Here is a 19,516-nt window from a genome sequence, read left to right as displayed (position 1 = left end):
TGCTATGAAATGACTGCGTGCAGAGGAGGACTATAAGGGTGACCTTGCAGCTGGTTTGCTGCATCAGTTAAAAATTCGACCTCATTCAAAGATGTGCAGTTGTTCATGTTGGCCTGTAGGTGTCAGCAGAGTCTGAAAGTTACAAAGGAAACCTCAAACTAAAATCTCTATTTCCAGCTGAATGTGGCTTCTCTGATTGAACGTACTTGTGGTTAGTTCCAGTTAATATTAATGTTAATTCATTTCAGATGGTTTTATTGAACTTTGAGGAAATTGGTTGTGTGCTTCCAGTAGATCATTGGGTCAAGGGATTATTAAACAAGACAGGAACGCAGGAAAACTTGTTTGTTTTCTCATGTGAATTTGTTTTCACTTCAGGCCTTAAAAGGATGCTGATAAAATGTGGGGAAAAAAACACTTTGGTTAAACTTAATAATGCCAGTCATCACATATAACGAACCCCTACAGGTGTCAAAAATAAACCTACACACTCGCACTGCAGCTGATAAGAGGCTGAGTCGTGTTCATAATTTTTCAACGCCCTGAGGATGTGGGTCGGATTCAGGGATCACATCTGTAAACTAAAAGGGCACTCGAAGAGCAGATACTTCCCCTAAGGCTGATTGGCCACTGGGCCACCATATTGTGGATACACTCACTTCAGTCTCTGGATCTGCAGCAGCTGTTTAGAGATAGTAGCACGCTACACCTGTCAGATTTTTTCATAAAGATGTCTGCATTATTTCTTGAGAAATTCACATAAATGTTGAAAAACACCCCTCATCTTGCAACGTTAAAGAAAGTGAAAACGATATCCTGGATCTGCCCTTTAAATTGAATCGGCTCCAACAGTTAATGGAACCATCTTAGGCCAATACCACACCTTATCACAAGTTTCCATGAAATCGATTTAGTAGTTTTTGCAAAATCTTCCTAACAGACAGACAAACAGCAAAGAAAATATAACCTCAGAGACGGAGAGAATAAAACCTGTGGATCTGTTTTTAGAAATACACACAAATGCACACACTGACAGTAAAAACCATTCTACTTGTGGTTTATTTTTTGGTTTTCTTAAAAAAATGGAGCATGTTCATAAAACTTTACACTTTTGTATATGCATTTAACAGTTTACAAAATTGGCTTTTAAACATTTCTTTTCAAAATAGTTCATATACTCTGAAATAAACAAATTCACAAAAATAATCTATATTCCTTATGAACATTAAAAAGTACTGTACAACTGTGGTAAAAATGAGGAGAACCAAGGAGGAGTGCTGACTGTGGTTTGTGTGAAAAGCAGCAGAGGGCGGCTAACCAGCTGTTCAACAACAGATGATCGTCCACTGAGCACACATGCACAGATTCCTCTGAATAAAGTTGTAATTCTGGGAATCAATGGAGTGTTTGTTGTGCTGAGGAGGATGTGTGTGTATGTGTGCGTCTGTGTGTCTGTGTGTCTGTGTGTCTGTGTGGTGAGGGTACCACCTCTAAATGGATACCAACAGCTGCATTCACTGAACCAATGTTGTGTTGCTGTAATGGCAGGTAGGACAACACCAATGCTCAGTCAGTAAATCAGTCTTGTGTTTGGTCCATTCTCAGTACAACTCACTAATGTGTAAAAAAACAACAACTGATACTTCTAGATTCTAGACTATTGTATGACGTTTGTTTTCAGGAGCGAGTCAGCACAACTGACTTTTAGTAACATATTGGACCCAGTTTGGACATTTAGAGACTAAATGACCTTAAGAGAGAAATGTTTGAGGTTTCACCTTATTGACAAAAGAGTGGGCAATATGGCCTCTGAGAGGAGAGAAATGTGTCTACCATTCAACATTTAGCTTTATCATTTATAGATGTAACTATCTCTTTAGTATGGAGGCCCCAAAGTCCAGACAGGTGATATTTTGTATCTTGTGTTTCTTGTGTGCACATTATAATAACAAATGAAAAATATCTCATGGGAACAAGTTAATGTATGTGCAGCAAATTATGTCTGCTGATGAGAAATCGCGTGTCTCCGTACATTCCAAGGTGAAAATAAAATTGGATTAGCTGATTTCTAACCACCACGGTGAAACCACTATATCGACCATATGAAGTCGATACAGATCCATATGAATTTGTAGTAAATTATCTTTTGCAAATAAGTTAGTAACTAAGTAAGCACAAGATTCTGCAAATAAGATAAAAAATATCACCTGCTACATACTTTGGTATGGAATGTGTATTTTTGTATCATCTTATTCTGTTGAAAGTTTCCAGAACAAATACGGTTTGGTTTGTCATCACTTCCGGCTGCTGCATCCCAAAACACAAAACCTGGACAATTTGAACACTTACTTTTTTAGGACTCTATTAAAGACATTTTTATTGACAGCTGCTTTTTGACTCACTAGGATCAACAAACCCTCCTCGTCTGTCTGTCTGTCTGTTGCTGTGTCCAAGGTATACTTTCGTATTGTTGTTCTATGGCTGCTGCTGTTTGTGCTTTGCCTGTTTGTCTTGCAGCTTGTGCATGCTACTCTTGTTCTGTTGTAGTATGTAATTCAAGTAATGCTTGTTGTCACGTTATGCTGTTTTGTTGTGTATTAGTGATGAGTGCGCCGAAACGTTTTTGAAGGTGTGCGCTTCTGTTCTTTTAGTGTTTTGCCCTTTGCCAGGCTGCCATCGTAAATAAGAATTTGTTTTTAATGACTTGCCTGGTTCAATAAAGGTCACTGACTAGATTGACCAAAAATACACATTTCATTCGGGGTATTTTATCGTTGAAGTCCCCCTCCACTGAAATTCATGTTTTTAAACATGTTAAAAGGTCCTTCTTGTGCCTTTTATGTAAGAAGAAGAATTTCGGAGTATTTCCTCAACACTGCAGTAAACAAATGCCAATTGGAAGAAACCAGGGGATTGTAAAGTAACAAACCTAATGACACCAATCCTGTCAACTTGTGGGTGGGGCTATGTATCTGGAAAAGGCTCCTTAACTGCAGGTGGCGCTGTGAGGGTGGGGAGACAGGGAGCGGGGGCAGGGCCATATTAGTGTTACATTTTAGCCATTTCAAGGCCATGTTGGGAATTTTTGAGTGTATCAATTGAAGTTTCAGTAAAGTGATGATATACTTCAGTATATATTGCTAATGCAACATAAAATCACATCATCATCCTTTGATCCATATTGCCCACCCTTCGTGTTAATGCATGTCAAGATCATCAAATGATTATTCTCCCAGTGAAGATGTTCAGTACCAGTATCAACATCAGATATTAACACTAAAAACATGAGGGGAACCCAATTGGATCAGATTCCTCCTGTCGTTCATACAGCTACATGGTATTAATTACTCTAGAAAAACTGGTCGCAGTCTTACAAACACTTTTCAGACCAGCTGAAGAAAGGTGTTTTTAAAAAGAAAATAACAATAACAGGAATAATCCATCCTGTCCCCGTTCTGCCAATGAAGGATCTGTGGGCTTACTGTGTCTGTCTAACGGAGTGTGTGTGTGTGTGTGTGTGTGTGTGTGTGTGTGTATCTGAACAATGTGCTGATACAGACAAAAGCCGTATGGATGTTTAAGGCATCTGTCAATATAAAGAGGATTATATTTAAAGTCTCTTTAGTCATCCTCAGTGGATCTGTGCTGGAGGCCCCTTCTCCAGCTAAACCCTGACCTTCCGCCTCTAACAGGATGTGATGTAACAGCACAGGGACAGTAGGAGCGTCGGCTCTCAGTGCATTTGTCCTTTTTATGCCTCCAGCTTCTCAGTCTTTTTGAGGCAAGTCAATGAGGACGTCTCTTCGATGGTGGTGATATTCAACCGTGAACAAAACATACTTCAGTAACAAAACCAGAGATGGCTTCATCACTATCTGCCATTGTCGTTGGAAAGCAGCAAAGACGCTGCATGTTTCTCCTCCAACTCAGCAAGGATCAACTCCAGCTGCTGGATCAGAACCCGCTTCTTGAACCTGGTGAACAAAGTGAGTAGAAGCACTGAAATACACATGGAAACAGTAATTATACTGCAAATTACTATCAACTGTAATTATACTGCAAATTTAAGTCAAGGAAGTTAGAAACCCTCTAGAAATAAGCCAGGGAAGATTCTTTAAGGTTAGGTTGCTTTGAAATGCAAGGAAAATATTTAAACACAGGTCTTAATGACACATTGTTGAACATTTGTGTTGTGTGTCAGAGACGGGACTGCTGCCATGCTTTAAACAGAGCAAAAACTCTTCCACTTAATCCTATGATTAATAAACCGAGTCACTCTTACCTGATGGCCTCTTTGATGGCGTGTTGGATGAAGTACCTCTGAACATTAAAAGGCCCTTTCACCTGCTGCAGGAGTGACTCTATTGCATCGTAGTCTGAGAAAAAGTACAGAGAAAGACAAGGATGAAGAAACTGTTCAAAAGTTCCCAACATGGCATCTACGTATTTCTATATATATATTAAATAAAGAAAAATGTGGGGCAATTATTCCTAACATGTATTCATCTAACCCTCATGACAAAGAAATGTATTTGAGGCTTGATATTTAACAGTTTAAGGATTAACTTCATTATAAATAGCTATAAACAAAGGAAATCACAAATGCAACCAAATTGTATAACGACACCTTTGAAAATAAAATAAAACCTTAAGCTCAGTCAAATTAAACTACATGTATGTATCTACCATGTACAAAGCTACTGAGATATGCTTTGATACAACCGCCCAACTTTTTTTCTTTTTGCCTTGCCATCACTTATTTTGTGTCAACACCATCAGACACCAAATAAATTTACATTATGCTGGACCTGTAAAAACTAGAACAAAAACAGGTCGACAGAGCCCTGAAGAAAATTACTAATAATATGAATATATTTTCGTCTGTTTTTTTCCTTTTTTTGCTTCATTTTTAACTTTAACTCACTGTCTCCAACTGTCTTAAAATTCAGTAAATTTAGTATTTATATATTATTAGACAAACTAATCTATTTCTATATTTGACTCAAAACACTTCTGGAGAAGTGGGTATACTCAGCCCATCCAGCAAAGAATTTAAACAGTGTTATAAACAGTGACATGTAAGACTACTTTTGCCTATTTAGCTAACCTAGAAATGGGCAAATTGTAACTTAATTACAGTAATGTAGGGGAAGTGGGAACATATTGCACACCAGCGTACCGCTGAACTACCATCACTACTTGTTTGGGTAGTTTGCTTCATGTTTTAATTTCCTTCGAGGACTAATCCTGTTGCTTTTTCGAATGAGTTGGGTTTATCAGGAGGTGGTGAGGGTGATATTTTTTACCAGGAAGACAAACACAGATATGACCCGCCCTACTTGGCCTCTGATTGGCTTACTCTGATATTCTTATCCTAACTTACCAATCAGAGGCAGAGTAAGGCGGGCAAGGCTTTTGCTGTCCTAGGAAAACATTGGCTTTCAGTACACAAATGAATGATGCGCACAACAGGCGATTTAGAACTGGGTATACGCTTTGCTGACGGAAAAATAAGTGGGTATACACTGCATACCTGCGTATACCCTGCACTACACTACTGGCTCTACTGCTCTTACTCACTTCGTCCAGGTTTGCGGACTTCCTTTATGACCCGCGTCCGCAGCTCTGCTTGGCTTCCGTCTAGTGGTGCTATGAAAATGGTCTCCAGCATTGCCGGGTCATCGTCAGAGTCGTCGAGCTCGCTCTGCGGACTCAGTTGTTCACAGTTGTGTTTATCCTCCAGCGGCTGCTCATCTAGACAATCCTCCACTAGTCTCTCCTCCACTAGTTTCTCCTCCACTAGTTTCTCCTCCACTAGTCTCTCCTCCACTATTCTCTCCTCCGCCAAGTCGATGTCCTCTTCCTGATCAGCTGCTACCACCCTGGACTTCTCCTCAAGGGTCAGTGAAGGTGAGTTTACTACTACAGGGTCCAACTCAGTGGGCCAGATCTCCCCCGACTCCGGCCCAAGGCCTCCATCGCCATTACTCTCGGGGACCACCAAGTTGTTGCCATCCACTCCTGCAGGGGTGACAAAGAATTGGTACTCTCTCAGTGACTTTCAAGCAGTAATGTACAATCACTTCCAATTTTTGTATAAATAGTCTTACCTTTGTGCTGTGGGATGGGTTTGATGAGATTCTGCTGCCCTTGAACCACCACCGGAGTCTTTCCCACCACCACATGGTTGGTGTTTGCTGGTGGAGTCTGCGGCCGCCGCAGCAATGGGGACATACTTCGCCTTCTCTTCACAGTAGCACTCGAGTTGGAATCATTGGAATTTCCTCTTTTCTTATTTTGAGGGCCTGCGACAAACTCATCTGCCTCATCGATCATCATGCCCTGAGATACAGGTTTCAGAGAACAGAACAATTAAAGATGAACGATACTAAATATTGAATGAAAAAAAACAACATTAAAGGGATAGTTCGCAGAAAAATTTTAATTCACTCATTATCTACTCACCACTAGGCCAATGGAGGTGTGGGTGAAGTGTCTGAGTCCACAAAACACTTTAGGAGTCTCAGGCCTAAACAGTGTTGCAGCTAAAGTGCCGTCTTCAGACGTAATAACAGAAAAAAACATAACATGCCTCCATACTGCTCGTGGGCAGGGTGCGTGTTGGCATACGTTGTCTAATTTGAATGTCAGGGCTTGCGGACACAGGAGCAGTATGGAGGCATGTTATGTTTTTTTTCTGTAGTTTTTTTTACGTCTGAAGAAGGGATCCCATTTACTTTAATTGTATTGGATTTGGCTGCAACAATGTTTACCCCTGAGACTCTGTGTTTTGTGGACTCAAACACTTCACCTACCCCTCCACCGGCATAGTGGTGAGTGGATAATGAGTGAATTTAAATTGTTTTGGTGAACCATCCCTTTAAGAAGAATTTCTACAGACATTATACTAGGAGGTCAGCAGAGAAAGTGTCTCACTCGGACATTTGCGTTCACTCATGCACCTCCTCCGGAGAAAATACGGAGGAACTGCGGAGTTCAGTGCATGTCTGAAAGCAGCTAATGTCGACATATCTTTACCTTCTTATCCTGTTTGAAAGGATTCCCAAATGTGTGCAGACGTTTCGGTTGGTCGGGGTCAATCTCTCTCAGAGGAGACGGCATCATTTTTAGGTACTCCTGATAGTTTCCCATCTGAGCCACTGGGATACTGTGCAGATAGTCTAACAACCACAAGGAGTTTTATTAGCATGAATAAAATACTAAACGAATTACACAGGATTTCCTATATAACGTTTGTGTTGGTGTTTTGGGTATGTGGTGGTTTGGGTCGTCAATATCATCAAAAACAGATGTTGTTGCAGACAGTGATGTGTATGTATTAAATTTTCTTATGTTACTGTTGCAAATACCAGAGATATGACTATTCAAAGAAGCAACCTCACATACCTTCGTCTTGCCCTCGGATCAGTTTCTGTGAAGTCCGCAGCAAATTGGAGCGCATTCGGGTGACCTGGTCTAGAAGGTTCCGTCTGGGGATGTCGAAGGCATTTCGATAAGCCTGAGGTTTTACATCCTGTGAACACGTTAGTAAATCTAATCAGAGAAAACCCACCAAACTGTGCACTTGCCCTGTTTTTCCTGTAACTTAAAGTGTGTCACACTCTTCAGAAATGTCCTCGCTCTCCTAAATCTACCTTGTTGGGCAGAGCGATCTGGAAGCCAGCAAACTCTTTGAAGTTGATGTCCACGAGTCGAAGAGGCCCCTCCCCAGTGATTCCCTGCAGCAGCTGCTTGAAGTCTCGTCGGTGGGCTAGAGATAGAGAGCTGGAGTGGTTCTTCACCTTGATGCCAGTTTCTTGAGGAGCTTTCTTCCCCACAGACACGATTAAACGGTCGGACTCAATCTTTGCCTTTAGTTCAATTAAAAAAAAAACATTTTACTGTCTTTCCAGATGATAAAATCACACTTAAATGAAATGTTGGTTAACAGTACTGTTCGTAGCACAGACACATTTAAGGATTATGGAGTCTTTTGTCCCAAATATTAATGTAAAACCTCAAGAGAGTTTGTTCCTTTATACATAGTCTAATTTAATCAATATTTGAAGTACAAACATCATAGACTGTAACTCCTCTACTCATATCAGAAAAATGGGATACTATTTTTCTAATTATGACAACTCGTGCTGTACCTGTTCTAAACATTCCTGTTTGGAATGGGCTGTTTGCTTGGCCTGTGGTTATGCTGGTGGCAGCTTTATTTCTGAAACTGTAAAAGTGACCTGCAGTAATTGAGTCACAGCTAATAAAGACCAGGTGCTGGACTACACTGGACCATGAAGCTTCACCACTACAGCTGTCCACCTGTTTATTCAAAGTTCTGTGAAGCTGGACTCAGTAGGCGTGAATCAGTTGTTGTTGCAGTGATTGACAATGTCACAAACGTCGATGAGTGTGAAGCTGATAAGTTGAATGGTTCTCAAGACATGTGAGCCACATACAGAAAGAGGAAGATATCTGGAATTACTACTGGGATACAGACTGATGTAAGTGGAAGATTTTGTTTTTCTGAGCATCCATCACTGCACTAATTATATTCAGAGCAAAAACATGTACATGTAGCATATGTAGTTATGTTTCAGTCTAAATTTAAAGGCTCAATCTGTGGTTTTTAAACATTTAAATTGCAGCCATATTAACACTATACTAGAGATTGATTTAATTCTATTTATATATTCACTATATATAATTTGACTTTGTTCTGTGCTTATAAATGTTACTGAATGAATGAAACCTTTACGGCATCAGAATAATAAATAACACATTTCTTAGGTTGTGGTATTGAGGTAGACTTTATACTACAACCTGTCAATCAATTTGAACTGAGAATTTTCTTTCCAGAGTGAAGATGATCTTCAGTTGAAGGGCACTTTGACAATTGATCCAAGCTTGGGCTTTTTTCTCCCCTCCTACTATATCTGTCACACTGATGTTAATGGAAGCTGTGAGTGAGGAGTCTTTACCTGCTGACTGAGCTTCTTCAGATAAGAGATGACACTGTAACTCAGGCCGCAGTCCATCGCGTCTGCTATCAGATTAGGTGCACCCATCATCCTCAACGCCTTTTTTAAGGGCTGTTGGATAATTGTGGGGAAACAGTTTTGGGATATTAGTTTATGTGCAAAAACATAATAAATCAATGGATTAAATAATTATCAAAGTAAGTGACATAGCATCAGCTTACCATGAGGTAGTATGGAGGCATCGTCTTCAGGTAAATCTCTAAGGCCTGACGCCACTTGAGGTTTGGTTTTAGTTTGTGCACTTTAAACAAATCATCTGAAAGGAGAGAAAAGAAGAGAGGGATGTCTGAGAAAAAGAAAGGTTTTGCTGTTCTGGATCAGCGACCAGTCAGTTGTCCACCTGCAGCTCCTCCTGCTGCTGTACACACAATATTTAAGTGGGGAGTCTAAAACAAGCATTAAAACACACACTACCTTTTTATCCATCTTAAAACCACATCATCTATTTGTTGTACAATGTTACATTTCATTTCATTTCGCTGATACTTTTATCCAAAGCGACTTACAATAAGTGCATTCAACCATGAGGGTACAAACCCAGAACAACAAGAATCAAGAAAGTACAATTTACTTCAAGAAAGCCAAAATACAAAGTGCTATATGTAAGTGCCATATAAGTGCTACTAAAGTCCTTTTTTTAAAAACATTTTTTATCCAAGGTATAGTCGGAAGAGATGTGTTTTTGGTCTGCGGTGGAAGATGTGTAAACTTTCTGCTGTCCTGATGTCATTGGAGAGCTCGTTCCACCATTTGGAGCCAGGACAGCAAACAGTCGTGATTTTGTTGAGTGGCTAGCTCGCAGTGAGGGAGCAACAAGCCGATTGGCAGATGCGGAGTGAACGGGCTGGGGTGTAAGGATTAAATATGTCCTGGATGTAGACTGGACCCGATCCATTCGCAGCACGGAACGCAAGGACTAGTGTCTTGAAACGGATGCGGGCAGCCGCTGGTAACCAGTGAAGGGAGCGGAGGAGCGGAGTAGTGTGAGTGAACTTAGGAAGGTTGAAGACCAGTCGAGCTGCTGCATTCTGGATGAGCTGCAGAGGTCGGATGGCACTAGCAGGTAGACCTGCCAGGAGGGAGTTACAATAGTCTAGGAGTGAGATGACCAGAGCCTGGACCAGAACCTGCGCCGCCTTCTGAGTGAGAAGGGGACGTATTCTCCTGATGTTGTACAGCATGAATCGACAGGAACGTGTTGTTGCAGTAATGTTGGCAGTAAGGGAGAGTTGACTGTCGAGTGTCACACCCAGGTTCCTAGCAGTCTGGGTGGGGGCTAACATGGAGTTGTCAAATCTTATTAAAGATTAACAGTGTAATTTGCTCTGTTATAACCTTGTTATTTGTGATCATGTTTAAAACTAAAGATGTACGCAGATAGAGAAGTGCCCCAGGAAAAAAGTCGTTTTTAAATTCATTTTCAGCTCTGACTCGATGACCCAGAATGTTTGAGGCCACTTTAACGACACAGTTAACTGTCACACATCTTACCGAGAAGTGGGAGAAGGACTGGGAAGTTGTAAGGCATGACGAACAGGTTGACACAGGTAAGAGTGGTGCTGGCTTTAAGGTAGCCAAACGGCTGTCCCAGGTCATTCGGCTTCCCACTGCTGTTCACAAACACCTGAGAACAACAAGATTGTAAATGTTTCTAGTTACTGGTTCTTTGGTAATTCACTGGTTTTCAGAATAGTCAACAGGAGTGAGAAAAGAAGCAACTCATCAGAGCTGATTGGTGTGTGAATATGTACAGTACCTGCCAGCACATGTGTGGAGATTTCCGTTCCAGAATGTACTGGGTGAGCGGAGAGGGCTCCAGTTCATACTTGTCAAAGGGAAGTTTGTCAATCACCATGGGCTCACAGTCCACACAAGAGAAACGCACCATGGGGTGAGCAGAGCGAGGAGGCTGAGAACAGGAGATGGAGACAGATGAAGAAACTGTTATTATCTGTGATTTCGAGCCATGTGACATCTTTGCAACAGCAACAAAACACTGAAGATTTAAAGACAATGGAAATCACAGAGCAAGCTGGAGACTGGATGATATTGGCTATGAGTCAAAGTTACTGACTCTGAAAAACACTACTGCCAATAAAAGAGAGAAAGACAGGAAGATAAGAGTGAAAGTAAAGAGCAGGTTTGTGTGTAAATGTGCGTACGCTGGGAGGTGTACATCTAGAGAGACACAGACAATATGAATTGGGGCTGCATGATATTAGGAAAACATCCGATAACGTTGAATGTTGCGATGACGATATGACTCGCGATAAATAAACAAATGCTTGAGTATATAGTGTTTTAGTCTTTCTGCTTTGGGTTCGCTGCTAAAATCGACCCCATACAGTGAGTAGCCTATGCAGAAAGTCCGCTAAGAGTGATCATTTGGGGCTTTTCATACATGTTTGGACCGTAAAAAAGTTATGTTTTACAGTTTGCCTGTTGATATCGCGATGACAAATTGTATTAAATATTGTGCAGCCCTAATATGAATAGCACGTGATTAACAGTGTTCGGTCAAAGGTGCCACTGAAATATTTCTGAGTGTGTCTCAACTCACAAGCGTGGGAGAATTCTGGTCCGGCCAGAAGGACTCTGGTATGGGCCAATGCCCAACTGGCACGCCTGTCTTTGGGTTCGGCCGCACGTATATGAGTTTGTGGCAACTGTGCCACAGCTGAGAACTGAAGGACGACACAGGACGACTTGACTCCACAGAGATATCTGTAAAACAAGGGATTGTATGACATTAGACAGAAACATTTCTCAGTCAAATGCAAACAATTACAAGCAATTAATGGGAATTTGAGAGTTTTTCAAAGTACCACAAATTCACCAATTATGAGATTTAGTATTATTTAAACTACACAAATTTCAATCTATCCTTTCGACAACTAAGAAAATAAGTAAGGACGATTTCACACCTAATTGGTTTGTTCTGAAGCACGGTTTGGTTCATTAGCAGTGTGAAAACACTTTTTAGGACTGTTCAGACTTTCGGACCAATCGCAGGAAGTTGAGACAGCACAATAGCAGGAGAAAGAGAAGCGGCTCATAAGGATTGCTTGCAGTCTTTGCACCGACAATACAATGTTTGCATGACAAGGATGTTCATTTGGCGCATTTTAACTTGTGTTGAGTACTGCGTCTGAAGTCAGCGATCCTGGTTCGAACTTTTAGGTGTGAGAACGCCCCAAATCAAGTTACCTCAGTATGAAAGAAGTTGCTTATATTCCTCTGTATTTGGCTGATCTAGAAAATGCACTCAGTTCTCCTTTCAGTGTAAAAGTACAATGTGATGATCCACATTACAAAGATTCTCCTCTACTTTCACCTGTTTTACTGCTCAGTGTCTTTGCTCCAACTATCTGTGATGAAATGATGTGCTTAGTAAAATGTCCTGCACTTCTTTTAGAATCCACTTGATTCATGTTTTGACTGTGCTTTTGAGCCATTCAAAATGTTGTGTATACCAAGCTGTGAAGAAAAGAGAAGGCAGTGTATGAAAACTCACCTTCCCCAACGGGATCTGGCCCCGTCTTCTCAAAATTAATAACAACTCCACTTTGGACCTTTTGGACCAGAGATTCCAGACACTGGTTCAACATCCTCTGTGTCCGTACACAGTATGATCGCCCTGAGAGGAAAAAACACACAATGATCATATCATATAGTAGAATGATTTATTGAGTGCTGCCAAAAAGAGTATAGACACGCACAATGAATGACTCCACATGCCAAAGATAAAGAAAATGCCGAACCTCCAGTAACTTCACACATCTGGGTGATTGCGGACTCATCTGTGGGGACGCTACCGAGCTGCTCCGTGTCTGGTGTTGCTGCTCCCGGCAGCCTCAGCACCAACGCAAACAGACGCTGGTCCCACCGAAAGGGCTCTTTGGTCAGTTCACTGCCAGCCAAAGGAGAGTTCAGAGGCAGGTGCAGCTAGACGACATGCCGGGTTAAGGGAAGACACATAAGAGAGGAAATTAGTAAGTGACAACTTTCTTCTTCACTAATTCCACTGTTACACAAACTTTACACTTTGTCATAAAAAAACTGAAAATGATTACATAAACATTTTACAAAGCATTTGACAGTATCAGTGGGTGCAGTGCATAGTGGTGCGGCCACATTTTTTATGTTCTTAATCTCACCTCATCTGGCACCCCAGAGCTGTGCGTAAGCTTGTTCCCGTCGGTGATAGTGATGATCACAGATGGCTCTAGGAAGAACGGGTTTCGTCCCTGAGAGGGAAATGATAACATTTAGCAATTAAATCCCAGTTCAGCCAAACAGTGACCCCGTTTATTCCAACAAGCCTGACTTCATTTCCTCATTTTCCAGACCAAATTTACTCTTGTGAGCTGTGTCTTAAAAAACATTCACATCTCCTCAAAATTGGTCTCTCATGCTCACAGTGATGGCAAAATACACTGTAGGTATACGGTTTAAACAGAGGTCGACTTAAACACAGTAATTGGTTTGGTATTAGCATCCCACCCCTGATAAGAACCCTTGTAGGGACTGTGTTGAAACTCTTTTTCTTTGCTTTGTGTCAGGATGCATCTAAGACAGCGTCCTTGTGTTACACGTTACAGACGGAGGCTTCTACCACTGTGAGCTCTGCAGCTCACAGTGGTAGAAGCCTCCGTCAGACTTGATCAATACAAATACACAAACATAGTAGATTTACGCACCCCTGATTCAAACTAGTTTATTCATATCTGCATTCAGGTCGCGCTTTGGAGAAAAGACAGTGTGAGGAGCGGATGACAGTGATGACTGAGGACAGACGGAGTGGATTAAACTACAATAAGATTCAGTAGTCTTAGTCTCCAGGTAAAAGAATCATTAAAAACTTCCCAAGAATTCACATATGCTGTTGTGAATTCAGCATATGTAAAAAAAAAACAGAGTTGGTTTGACAAATGAATAATGTAGAAAAAATGTGAGGTCATAAACTCCAGAAACTGTCCTGATAATTGGGTCCGGACATTTTTACCGGTGCCTCTAACAATCAATTTAAATGCAATGCACAATAGGGAAACCTCCCATTCCCATTTAAAATAAACCCACAGAATTATATCACCTTATCAGTATATACACAGTATTTCATGTGCCTATTTTTATGTTTACTACCATTATCAATAAGTGAAATTATTACATCTGTCAAGGAGATTATGTTTGTTTGTTTATCAGCAGGATTATGCAAAAACTACTGAACAGATTTTCACAAAACTTCTTTAACATTGCGAGATATGACATTTTCACCAATTTACCAGGGAATAATAATTGGAACTTGCTGAAAAAACATCTGACATATTAAGAAGACTGATTTCTGTGAGTGTGTGTAATTTGGTGCAGCTTGACTCAAATTTAAGGGGACTGTTGGGGCTTGGCAGAGGTAGGCATTCTACTAAATGTCATTCTAGTTTAATAAAAACAATTAAATAGGTTTTTATGTAATAATTGATCTGCAACTAAGCAAAAATGGAAATTACTCTGAAAACTTTCAAATAAATATTAAAGCATTGAAGAATGAGGAATTGTTCTACTATTCACTTGTAGCAACACATGAATCTGCTGCCAAATACATGTTTGTGCGTTATAGGATTTTGGTGTCAAATACCTGTCCATAGTTGTCGATGCCTGAGACGAGGCGGTTGAGGTTAAGCAGGTCAAAGGCTGTACGTAGAGCGTGACCTAGTGTGGTCAGCCCAGACGCCTGCAGGTTCTTCAGCTCGCACATGAAGGTTGCATGGTTCTCCTTCCAGCCTGCCTGAAATACAAACATCAACAGTGGGCTGAATTCACTGCACAGCAGGAAACCTGACAACGCAGCAGCAGAGTAGGCCTGAAGTCAGAGTGTATAGTGAACAGCCACACACAGAAATAGATCCAAACCCAGATACCCAGACTTTGTAATTACAAACAGAACAAGTTCTGTTCAGGTACCATCACAAAGCCATTCATGTTGGGCATTTGACTGTCACCTTTGTCAAGTTTAAAACTTTAAGAACACATCGATTCTGGGCACCATTACATATTAGTGACCATAAAATGAGATCAGGTCATGTGACGCTCTGGAAGTAGAAGATAATATTGTGGAAATTCAGACCCACATTTGAGCTGAATGGTGCCGTTTCAAAAAAAAAAGGAAAAAAAAAAGAGTCTAATTTCATAGATGACAAGCATCCCAAAATACACTCCCTACTGCTGCCTTGTCCTCTGTGACGGAGATCCACTCCCACAGGGCAGGATGTGGCCGTGTGACTGCTCTTGGACTTTTCTCCAGGGAGGTCAAGAACCTTATTGCTGCCGCTTCATGCTTAATCTAAAGATGACCTGCAAGCTTACCACTTCCTTTAATGGGAGAGGACAGAGGGATCTAAGGACGTACACAGAGAGGGGTGGAGAAAAAGGATTGAAGTTTATCAACATGTATGCTCTGAATCAGAACAGTGGGTCGATTTTTGGATTATCATGGGATATCATTGAAGAACATTGATTTGGGTGGAATTTCCAGGAAAGGGCCGAGCATTACATGAATGACGTTAGATAAATGCTGGGCACTCATACAAGCAACCTCACTGGGTTGCTGAAGCAACAATTAAAGTGGAAGCACACATTCACATTGGCAGAAGCAAAGAAACCAACCAAACAGACTCTTGTGTAGGCAATCAGAAATGTAAGGCTTGGCTTGCACTCAATAATTCAGACTACAGAATATTTCTATTTTCTTCCTGCCCAACCTCCTCTCTCCCCCTCTACATGAACAATGTATTTCCTCTGTAACTGTGCAATCAGAGTATCGCCATTCAGCATAACCTTGTCCTTTCATCATAATCCTTGGTACACAAAGCAGGCAGAAGACAACAAAGCAGAACACACTGAAGATAAAGTTAAGAAGAGAAGTTGATGATGGACTCTACAACAAGGGAGAAGCAACAGCAGCACCTGGATGATTTTATGTGAGGGAGGAGAATTAGATCTTGGATTATTTGGCTGAGATGACAATTGAATGCATTTTTCTATAATCTGGATTTGTGTATACTGCAATGACTCAAGTAGAAACATTTGAGTTATCACGAATGACAGCAACAATGCAATTTGTTGTGACCCCAGCACTATAATATCGTAAATCAAAATGACGTAGTAATGTTTCAAGTGCTGAGGCTGTGAGCTGAGAATGATCCTTTTTCCCTTTTTAATATGGAGGTCAATAAAGAGCCAGATATAGCCTGCGTTATTTTAAGGCTTGCGCAGCTTTAAGCATTAGCACTGAGCAAGACTGTACATTAGTTAATAGATGAAATACCAAACATTATTTACATTCTTCACAGTTGTAGATATATTTAAATAAACTGTTACGGTCTGTAGAATGAAGTGTGGCCATGCACTAAATACATTGCAGTTAAAGTACAATGACATATGATGTTTGAAGTTCTATTTGAGTAAAGAGAAGTGGTTACTCTTAGAAAATAGCTCAGTTTATGAATCAAACGTCGGACGTATATTAGATCAATATTTGAAAAAAGCCTTTAATTATAGGATAATTTACATAAGACTGATAATGTTTAAGATATTCAGCGTAATTATTTATTCAGTGTAAAAATGTAAGAAGCCCTAGAAGTGAGAAAGACTAATAATATACCATTTAAAAGTATAATTAACTACATAAATCATAGTGATGGATTTAAAATAAAAAAAATATTTTACTTGCACAAATTCATATTTTACCAGCTCTCATTCTCAAATGACTTCACCTGCACATTTAATTGTTTAATTCTCTTTCCATTTCATGTTTGTTGCTTGTCCGACAAAATAAGAGTGCATTCCTACTGCAAAGGCATATAAATGAACAGTGTATAAAATAATACTACATTACTATTATATAGTAATGTAATAAATTACTGTGATATTCTACTGCAATATTGTTAGCAAAGTAATGAAAACTGAACTTTTAAAAGTATTGTAAAACCAAGAGCTTATAAACTGGTAATTACGTTTTACTTGCTCTACATTTTGCACCATATGCCTCTGTATCGATATTCTAACCCTCACTCTAGCAACTCCAAGATTGCATTATTATTTACTTTCCTTGGCATTATCTATTTTGGTCATGATGCATGCAAACAAATATAAAACAAACTATTGTGTGTGCCTCCAGGCATTACTGGCTGGGACAAAGTAAGGAACAGAGCATATTGTGTTGACAGAAGTGCTGGGGTGTTATTTGTAGACAGTGTTAGCCAAGAGATTTGTAATACACCAGTCACTGATGCAGATCAGGGAGTTCAGGTGCTGCGAGTCGTTACAAATGCGTTTTTATTGGGCAGCAGGAGCTCAGAGGAGGAGATGTAAGCCAGGTCATAAAACATGTCATCAGATGAGTGGTGAAGGTGGCTCTGCTGGCATGAGACCCCTTCACAGATCTGGATGGGTGTGCGTGGCCACTAGGGTGGGTTTGCTGAGGCCATAATGCTCATGATAAATAATGATCATATTAATACAGATCAATTTCTTCTACCGAACTCGCATAAAGATAAAAAATAAAAAAAATAAAAACGTCACGGTGAAGGGGGTTTATCAACTTTCAGACCAGATTGGCCAATGGTAATGCGTGGATGAGACAAGGGGTGGGGTAAAATACGACTGGCAGGCTCTTTGGCCAATCCGAACGCGGTACGGTGAAAAAAAGAGCGACGTCACAGGCAATAATAAATCTCTCCGCCTCCATCTCAACGCCCGAGACTTTTCTCAACACAAAAGCAAAATGTCCGCTGGATGTGGCAGTGCATCTCCGGGGCTGCGGGTTTTTGGAGCAGACAAAAAAAGCCGTTTTTCGCCACGGGGAAGCCGCCCAACACTGACTCCATCCCAGACGGACAATAAAATCTCACTGACAGAAAAACACGTTGGTCTTGTCAAATGTAAAAAATGGTTATCAGCTGCTAATTACCTTCACTCCGTATGGTGGATCATCGAATGTAACTAGCATGTACCTGTCGCCTCTACTAGCCGGGTCTCGGGCACGCAGCTGTCAGAAAAAGAAAACCAAAACAACATATATTAATTTCGAACGACCTTGCCCAAGGAACCCGAAGCTCACCGAAGGTGCACATTTGCTGAAAGAGTCGGGGTGAAATCGTTCTTTACCTTCATAAAGACCTCAACCGCGCCTTTAGCAACGTCCAGATATGTCGTACCCAAATAAGTGCGCTGATTCATAGAGGCGGACGTGTCTAACAAGAAAAGTAAGATAGGCATTTTAAATGGAGAGCCGCGGTGGTATGCTTTTCTAAAAGAACTGTTGTCCACATATGAGCTATCGTGCGGCCAAGCAGCTCACACATGTGTGTGTATTTGTTCGGATAAGCGCCCCCTCCAGCAGAGGGCCGCTGCCTGTGGCCTCTCTCTGTCCGCCTCTCGACAGCTCTGAGCTGCCTCGCGCTGTTCAACTCCTGCTCCGGACCCACAGGAACGCCCCGCCGCCTCAGCCGCGGCGCCATTGGCTGAGCCCCTTTTCCACCGACCACGCCCCTTCCCATATATTAATATATAACGAGGACGCCATGGCTGGTCTGCACAGTGCCGCCTTCTTTATACTCCAGTGTATATGTTAAATTGTATAATATGTTAAAGTGTGTATAATATGATCATTACCACTGAGCGACCTGCCTGGTTTAAAGTGAGACAACTGGAATCTGGAGCTGTTCAGATCATATTCAATGTTCCTGCCACATCCACAACCTCCATCACCACACACACGTTTGCATAGTTTTCCTTATTGGGACTTTGCATTGACTTCAATTCATTGTTTACGCCCTAACCAAAACCTCATCCCTAACCTTACCTAAGACCAGTCCATGCCCAACCAGAACCAGAACCTGACCACACTTCACATGTTTCCATTCACTGTAACCTGGAGCTCAGAAAAGAGGTTTTGTCTCATCAGGACCAGGCTTTGTTTAGTCCCCATGAGGTCAAACAAGCACACACACACACACACACTCTTGTTTCTCTATAGTTCTGAGGACACTCATTGGCATAATACATTCCCTAGCCCCCTACCCTACCTAAACCTAATTCTAACCCTAACCCAATTCTAACCCTAACCCAATTCTAACCCTAACCTAAACCTAATTCTTACCTAAACCTAATATAACCTAAACCAGTCTAACCCTAACCCAAAGCTAAGTTTAACCTAAACCTAATTCTGACCTAAACCTAATTCTAACCTAAACCTAAACCTAATTCTAATTCTAATTCTAACCCTAACCTTAACCTTAACCTTAACCTTAACCTTAACCTTATTCTAACCTAAACCTAATTCTAACCCTAACCTAATTTTAAACTAAACCTAATTCTAACCCTAAAACCAAGTCTTAACCCTCAAACAAACACACACACAAGCACATCACCTCTGATTCTCTCCCCTGTCACTATTTTGCTGCGTTCACGGCCCC

The 19,516-nt window shown here is 41.0% G+C and overlaps 1 protein-coding gene across 1 annotated transcript; it reads right to left on the bottom strand.

Moving 5' to 3' along the window:
• Window positions 1-1,040: 1,040 nt before the first annotated feature.
• Window positions 1,041-18,480, bottom strand: ints6l (integrator complex subunit 6 like). Its single transcript, XM_035161322.2, has 18 exons — window positions 18,207-18,480; window positions 18,010-18,087; window positions 14,677-14,826; window positions 13,202-13,291; window positions 12,806-12,989; window positions 12,559-12,681; window positions 11,605-11,768; window positions 10,801-10,953; window positions 10,536-10,668; window positions 9,206-9,300; window positions 8,985-9,095; window positions 7,656-7,871; window positions 7,408-7,534; window positions 7,039-7,181; window positions 6,111-6,342; window positions 5,581-6,021; window positions 4,283-4,376; window positions 1,041-3,974 (listed from the first exon to the last, which is right to left on the bottom strand). Exons 1-18 carry the CDS (start codon window positions 18,315-18,317, stop codon window positions 3,872-3,874), a joined length of 2,748 nt encoding a protein of 915 aa, XP_035017213.2. The 5' UTR covers window positions 18,318-18,480; the 3' UTR covers window positions 1,041-3,871.
• Between the last annotated feature and the right edge of the window lie 1,036 nt (window positions 18,481-19,516).

This window comes from Hippoglossus stenolepis, chromosome 7, assembly GCF_022539355.2.
Source record: "Hippoglossus stenolepis isolate QCI-W04-F060 chromosome 7, HSTE1.2, whole genome shotgun sequence".
NCBI lineage: Eukaryota > Metazoa > Chordata > Actinopteri > Pleuronectiformes > Pleuronectidae > Hippoglossus > Hippoglossus stenolepis.
This window is presented reverse-complemented; position numbering and strand designations above follow the sequence as displayed.

Excerpts from the sequence above, each read along its gene's own strand:
- ints6l (XM_035161322.2), bottom strand. The coding sequence starts at position 18,317 with ATGCCTATCTTACTTTTCTTGTTAGACACGTCCGCCTCTATGAATCAG. Across the intron at positions 11,769-12,558 it reads GCCAGATCCCGTTGGGGAAG|ATATCTCTGTGGAGTCAAGT; the intron begins GTGAGTTTTCAT and ends CTTGTTTTACAG. Across the intron at positions 10,954-11,604 it reads ACCAGAATTCTCCCACGCTT|CCTCCTCGCTCTGCTCACCC; the intron begins GTGAGTTGAGAC and ends TCCTGTTCTCAG.